Consider the following 7,048-nt stretch of genomic DNA (forward strand, 5'->3'; position numbering starts at 1 on the left):
ACCGGTGCCTTCGCCGGCCTGATTGGGAGAAGCAGCGCTCATTTGTTTGCATAATCTTGAAAGGGCCGCGCTGAGTGGCTGGAGTATAGAAGGCGAATCTGAAACGGGCCCTCTCATTGGCTCGAGTTTCCCCCCTCGCTCGGCGTTCGCATCCCGGCCAGACGGGGCCGGGAGGTCGGTCGGAAGCCTCGGGCTGGTGGCGACGGCGGACCCAGGGGTCCGGGCAGTGGGCGCCGCGGGGTGAGTGCCGAGCAGCCGGGCCGGGGTGCGAGGGCCAGGGTGGGAGGCGGCCCGCCGCGCCCTGACTCCTCTCCTCTTGCTCATTCGCCCGTGTAGGAGTTGGAGGCGCCATCCAGAGGCCCTGCGACCCTGGCCACCCGCCCGGCCGCCCCCGCGCCCAGGTGCCTCTGCACCCACCCACGCTGATTTTGCGGTAGGGAAAGGGGTCTCTCGGCGGCAGCTTCTGGCATCCCGGGCCACCGCACTCCGGCCTCTGAAGAGCTTAGTTTGCCTCTCCGGAGAGTGGATCAGTGGCTGCCTTTGGAGCGGGCGGGTGGGCCCGAGGCGCGCCCAGTCGGAGGCTTGTTGTTGCAGAGTCGTTCCAAAGCAGGGTCCCAGGGCTCCGAGCGGCTGGGTATGGGCACCGAGAGTGAGCGCCCAGAACCAGACTGCCAGCAACAATTCCAGGCTGCTGTCAGCGTCATTCAGAACCTTCCTAAGAATGGTGAGGGCTGGGGCGCCCGCACTGTGGGGGGGGCAGGACGGCTGGGGTCAGCCTCCCAGGAGGCTCTGATTCCGACGGCTTTTGCAGACACGTCCCTACCTGCCTTCTCCCGAGGGCCCTGTCCAGCCGTCCTGGGTGGGACCCCAGCCATCAGGGACCTCTCCAAGAGTGGATCTCCCCCACCCCGTCCTCTTGGAGCTGGGGGTGATGCTCTGCCCTCCACTTCCCAATTCCTGCTCAGGCTCATACCGCCCTTCCTACGAGGAGATGCTGCGATTCTACAGCTACTACAAGCAGGCCACCATGGGACCCTGCCTAGTCCCCCGGCCTGGCTTCTGGGATCCCATTGGACGATATAAGTGGTGAGCTCCCCACCAGCGGGGCAATCAAGACTCAGCTGTCAGCTTGCCCCCTCACAGCTCCCTGTCCCCTAGGGATGCCTGGAACAGCCTTGGCAAGATGAGCAGAGAGGAGGCCATGTCCGCCTATATCACTGAGATGAAGCTGGTGGCACAGAAGGTAGGGAGAGGCTGGGTGCTCCCAGCCAGGTGGCCTAACCCTTCCATTGCTGACCCCCATATGTCTCCTGCATCTTGACACTCCTGTGGGAATTACCACCTTCCTGCTATCCCCCCAACTCTGTCTGTCTGTGGTTCCAGACTGGACAGGAGCAGGTCGGAGGGTGCCCAGGTGAAGGGGATAGGAGGGTAGTTGGGGTAGGGGCCAACCTCTCCCCCAAAAGACACCCTCCCCCACAGGTGATCGACACAGTGCCCCTGGGCGAGGTGGCGGAGGACATGTTTGGTTACTTCGAGCCCCTGTACCAGGTGATCCCTGACATGCCGAGGCCCCCGGAATCCTTCCTGAGAAGGGTCACAGGTCAGGTCCCCAGGTCGGGAACTCCACAGGTGCTGAGTGAACTACCTTAGGTCCAGGCTGAGGAAGCTGGAGGGGGGGGCTGGGGGTTCCAGCTGATGTTCTTGTAAGCACCCCCAGTGCGCCTGATAGGGCAGGGGTTCAGGCGGAGTTCATGGCTAACTAACAGGGAGCAGGGACCAACCTCTTCCCAGCTCCACCTCTGGTGCCGTCTTTCTGCAGGTTGTAAAGAGCAGGTACTGAATGGAGATGCTGGGGCTGCCCCAGAGCCTCCCTACCTCCCCAAAGAACCAGCGCCCCCAAACCCAGGTCAGTGCCTGGGCAAGAGGGACAGTGCCAGAGGTGGGGGCACCTCCAGGTGGAGTAGAGGGGAGCAGGCTAGATGCCCTGCTGCGCCTGTCACCTCAGCCCTCCTGTGCTTCCAGAGTCCCTGGGGCAGGGGTGGGGGAGGTTCTGGGATCCCTGGGCAAGGGCCTTACTTCTGGGTGCCAGCCGTGCTTCGGTGGCAGTATCTCTAGTGCCCCCTGAGATGCCTAGTTGTACACCCCTCCCCTCCCTGTCTAGCCTCCCCTTGTCACTAACCCTGCCTGCCCCTCCTCAGAGTCTCCGACAGCCAGAGACCTGGACTCTGAGGTCTTCTGTGACTCCCTGGAGCAGCTGGAGCCTGAGTTGGTGAGAGCAGCCCCCTTGCTCCTTCCCCACAGCACTGCCCTGGCTGCACCCTCCACCCTCAGACCTGGTGGCTCCTCTCTGCAGGTTTGGGCAGAGCAGAAGGGCGCCCCCGGAGGAGAGCCTGAAGCCAGATACAGCTCCAGCCCCGAGCCTCTCACAGAGAAAGGTGAACTCCTGCCCAATCCTTCACCTCCTCTGCCCTTCCTTGTGGTTCTGGTGCCCCAGCCTTCCCCTGACTGCCCTCTTGGGGCAGAGGTGAAAGTCCAGCTCTGGGCACGGGAGTGAACAGTCTCTCTCCAAGAATGGTTGCCAAACAGCCAGATACTAGGCTGGATGGGCAAAGTCCCTGCCGGGCACCTCTGGATGAGGCCGCCACCGGGAGTCTGTGCCCCGGGCTGGGGCTGAGTCAGGGCCGCCGGGGTAGGGCTCCCGGCCCAACTCTGTCGCTGCAGCTTTGCGGCCTTGGGACTCTTCCTCTCATCGGGCACTTTCAAAGGATGATCATAAGCTCTGCCTTGGCTCCCTCTAGATCTGCCAACGTGCCATGTTTCATAAGGTTTCACAACTGGTCATTCCTCTGAGCAAGCAGCCCAGCAAGGGCATGACATCTTCCGCTAATTTTCTGATGACAAAAGGAGGCTCAGAGCAGTTACTGGCTTGCCCTAAGTCACACAGCTAAGTGGCAGGGCTGGGATCCAGATTCCTGGCAGCCTGTTACTCAGCCGCGTGATTGGGCTTTGTAAGAGTCACACTTGGTGCCAGGGATTGCACTCCGTTCTTCCCTGCCCCTGCCTGTGCCACCCTGCACCACCTGACTTGCCTCCTGAGTTGCCTCCCCTGTGTGCCTGTGCTCCACAGAAGGGCTGGAGGGCAGCCTGGTGGGACCCCAGGAATTGGACACGTGGCTGGTGGGGACAGTTCGAGCGCTGCAGGAGAGCATGCGGGATGTCCAGGGGAGACTGCAGAGCCTGGAGAGTATGCCCTGCCCCCCAAGACAGGTGAGCCTCCCGGGCCCGGGGCAAGAGTAGGGCAGAAGGCCGAGGGTCTCTATTCTGGGGTCCTCACCCAACCACTTCTGTGTCCCCCAGTGCCCACCTGCCCACCTCTCTACCTTGTCCAGAGGATGTTGTGTCTCAAGTCCCGAGCAGGGAAGTCAGGGGGCTGAGGTGATTCCACCCTGGAGGAGAGAGTGGGGAAAGGCCCTTCTTTCCTGCTCTTCGTGTCCCGGCCTGAGAGACTGAGTGTTAGGACTAAATTTAACTGCTGGAAGGTCTGGGATGTGTCTGTTCTTGGCATTGGGGCTGGAGATGCCTTGTTGTCCCTGTTCCCAGACTTAAGGTTTGCCCCCGCCAAACAATTCAGTCCATGCAGCCTTCAACTTCTAGATCTACTTGCATCTTGCACCTCAGCTCCTGGGTTCCTACAAAATAAGTGTCAGCTGCCATTTCTGGGTCCCCAATGTGTGCCACTCGACTTGGAGTGTCTCCTTTAATCCACAGCACAACGCTGTGAAATAGGTTTTCTTTTCTCTTCCCTGCCACAGATGAGGAAACTAAGGCTCTGAGAGGTTGAGTAATGTACCTGATGGCCCACAGCCCGGAAGAACCTGATTAGATAGATAATACATGTAGGTGCTTCTTCAGCGCCCCACACACAGGCAGGTTGCTCAAATGGGGTTCATTGCTATTATTACTACTATTTGCATTAAGTGAGGGAGCTGGGAGTGTCCCCAGGTCTAGATCCCTCCCAAATTGGCAGCCACCATTCACTCTGAAGCCTGGGGTGGTGGTGGCAAAAAAAGGCTGAGTTGTTGAATATGGGGGATCACTCAGGTGACCCTTTTTTTTAAAAGATTTATTTATTTATACATAGAAGAACTGGGGTGTAGGCCAGAGGTGTGGGAGGTGAGAGGACTCATCAGAGACAGAGTGGGAAGCAGAACAGGCAGATCTACCAAAATACACTGCTGAGGGGAGCAGAGGGCATGACAGGAGAGGTCTGCTGCGCCATGTGGGTCAGCTCCCTGGCCGGGGATCGGAACTCATGTTGCAGTGGCTGGTGGCAGCTTGACAGAGTTGAGACTTAACCCCTGCGCCACCAGAGAGGCCCCCAGGTGACCCTTAACCTTAATCCCCTTGGCACAGTTAGCAAGAGTGGCAGGAATTTTACAGTTGCCAACCTTTCAACAGCTATTCCCCCAGGCTTTTTTTTTTTTTTTCTTTGCCTTTTACTATTGGGTTGTTGGAAAAGTTATGACATATTTTTTCTGTTTTTCTCAAGCAAAAATGCATCATGACTTTTCCAACAACCCAATAATTTCATATGCCTGAGGTTTTCAAGATTTCCACTCTGAAATACTTGGGTTTGCATCTCTACTACCTAGCCAAATCTACATTTTATCACCCCCAGTAATTCCTTCATGTCATCCAAATTCACATCTCCCCAGTTATCCTGAAATTGCCTTTTCTAATTTCTCCCAGTTGTGCCCGTCCAGGCTCACACGTGTACCTCTCCCCTTCCCTTTAACCTACATTTGATTTTATACTCTTGTCATCCACACCAGTTCCCTCCCTTGTACTGGCTTGTTGATGAGACTGGGCCAGTGGTCCTGAAGAGTGTTCCACTTTTTGGATTGGATTACACCCTCAGGACTCGTGTAGGTGACCAGATTACCTAAGAGAGGGCTGTCTTCCCACCATTAGTGATTCCCGTGGGGGCCACTAGAATGGATGGAAAGAAAGTCTGACCCCACTATTGGAAAGTCATGTTTTCCTCTTGCAGCCAGGGGGTGTCCAGTACCCTGTCAGTCCCACTTGCCACACAGATTTTGACAACTGATAATCTTTGACTGGATCAATAATTAATTTAGTGGCTGCAAAAACCATGACATGATTTTTTTGTAGAAGAACTGGGGTATAGGGCCTCCCAGTGGCACAGCAGGTTGAGCGCTGCGCTGTGAAGCTCTCTGCAGCCTCTGCAGTGCGAGTTCTATTCTCTGCTGGCCAGGGAGAAACCCACATGGTGTGGCAGACCTCTCCTGCCTCGCCAGCTGCTCTTCTGTCTGCCTGCCTATTCTGCTCCCCGCTCTGTCTCTGGTGAATTCTCTCACCCTCCCGTGCCTCTGACTGTACCCCAGTTCTTGTATAAATAATCTTAAAAAAAAAGAACTGGGGTGTAGTTCAGAGGTGGGGGGTTATGAGGAATGAGAGGATTCACCAGAGACAGAGTGGGGAACAGAACAGGCAGACTGACAAATACACTGCTGAGGGGAGCAGCGGGCGAGACAGGAGAAGTCTGCTGCGCCATGTGGATCAGCTCCCTGGCCGGGGATCAAGCTCAGGCTGTAGTGGTCATAGCGCTGAGATTTAACCTCTAAGCCACCAGGGAGGCCCCCCAAAACCATTACTTATAAATTAATTCTATTATTCCTCTACCATTTATTAGCTCTCATTTTGGGGGCAGAGATTCCCTGATCTTCTAGGATTTCCCTGAAATATAGTGCCTTGTGGAAAGACAGAATAAGTGCTTACTTCTTTCTTTTAATGATCTATTTTTAAAGTAAGGATTTAACAGTCACCTCCGTGGTGATGCATTTCCAACTTTCTCTTTTGTCAAGTTTCATTATAGACTCATGGATTTTAAAGATTTGGTATTTCAGTCAGCTGCAATCTCCACACTTTTTGCTGCTTGGACTCACGGCTCTGGTCAGCAGGGCTCCTTTCAAGCTGGGTCCTAAGTTCTGATCATATGACCTCAACCTGTGAAAGCTCCCTTGCTCTCTGGTACAAGGTGCGCCACCGTCACCTATACCGTCCCTGCTCCAGACCTGGACTCAGGTGCTTCTCCAAGGAGAATTACATTTAGAAACTAAAATCGGAGCATCCAGGGCTCTGGTTTGGTATAGGCAGCACATCCTTTCTGATATGGGATCTTCAGGCCATAACAATGGCTCCCTGCTTTGTGGCCCAGAGGAGACAGCCCCTCAGGCTCCAGCGCCTGGGAACGCTTGCTGTCAGGGACACACTGGGGCCCCAGGGTCCAGTCGCCTTCCTTGGGGGCAGATCCACAGGTCAGGTCTCCTCTGCTCTGCCCTCACCACCTCAGGGAGGCAGAAGGTCCACTGAGTTTCTAAGGAGGGCCAGTCCGGGCCAGTCCGGGCCGCCCCTGACTCCCTCCCTCTTGGCAGCAGAGGCCCCCATCCAGGCCGCGGCCCTGGCCCCTCAGTCTCTCTGGCCCCACGCTGCTCTTCTTCCTCCTGTGGCCCTTCATCGTCCAGTGGCTCTTCCGACAGTTTCGGACCCAGAAGAGGTGACTCTCCACGGAGGGGCTTCTGCAGCCAACCGAGGAGGCCCTGAGCCTGCTGTGCCCTGAGCCCGCCGAGGGTTCAGGAGAACAGCTCTAAACACCACCCCCCACATAAGTGTTTGCCTTGGCACCCCTGCCCTGTTGGGGGGCCGGGTAGGACCCCACCCTTTCCTGCAGTTTCACAAGGGCGCTTCCGGGCTCCCCCCTCCACCCCCCGAAGTTCCCTCGGAGGCTGCCCGGGCAGTGCCGGTCCCGGGCCGGGGCAGGCGGGGCTCAGCCTCTGCCCTGCCCCCTCCCCGGATCACCTGACTCTGCTCCCCCAGCCGCTCCCCTCGGAGGCTCCGCTCTGGGGCCGGTTAGGACTTGGGCCGGGCCGGGAAGGGCGATTGGCTGCGCGCGGCGGGCGCGGCGGGCGCGGGCGGGGCAGGCGGCGGGAGCGCGAGTCCCCGCCCCTCCCCCACCGGGGCGCCT

The 7,048-nt window shown here is 57.6% G+C and overlaps 1 protein-coding gene across 1 annotated transcript; it reads left to right on the top strand.

The window, feature by feature from the left end:
• Positions 1-636: 636 nt before the first annotated feature.
• Positions 637-6,584, top strand: ACBD4 (acyl-CoA binding domain containing 4; the record flags this gene model as incomplete). Its single annotated transcript, XM_084237261.1, has 9 exons — positions 637-724; positions 966-1,086; positions 1,159-1,243; positions 1,483-1,603; positions 1,823-1,909; positions 2,202-2,272; positions 2,357-2,438; positions 3,131-3,270; positions 6,462-6,584. 9 exons carry the CDS (start codon positions 637-639, stop codon positions 6,582-6,584), a joined length of 918 nt encoding a protein of 305 aa, XP_084093387.1.
• Between the last annotated feature and the right edge of the window lie 464 nt (positions 6,585-7,048).

This window comes from Talpa europaea, assembly GCF_964194135.1.
Source record: "Talpa europaea genome assembly, chromosome: 7".
NCBI lineage: Eukaryota > Metazoa > Chordata > Mammalia > Eulipotyphla > Talpidae > Talpa > Talpa europaea.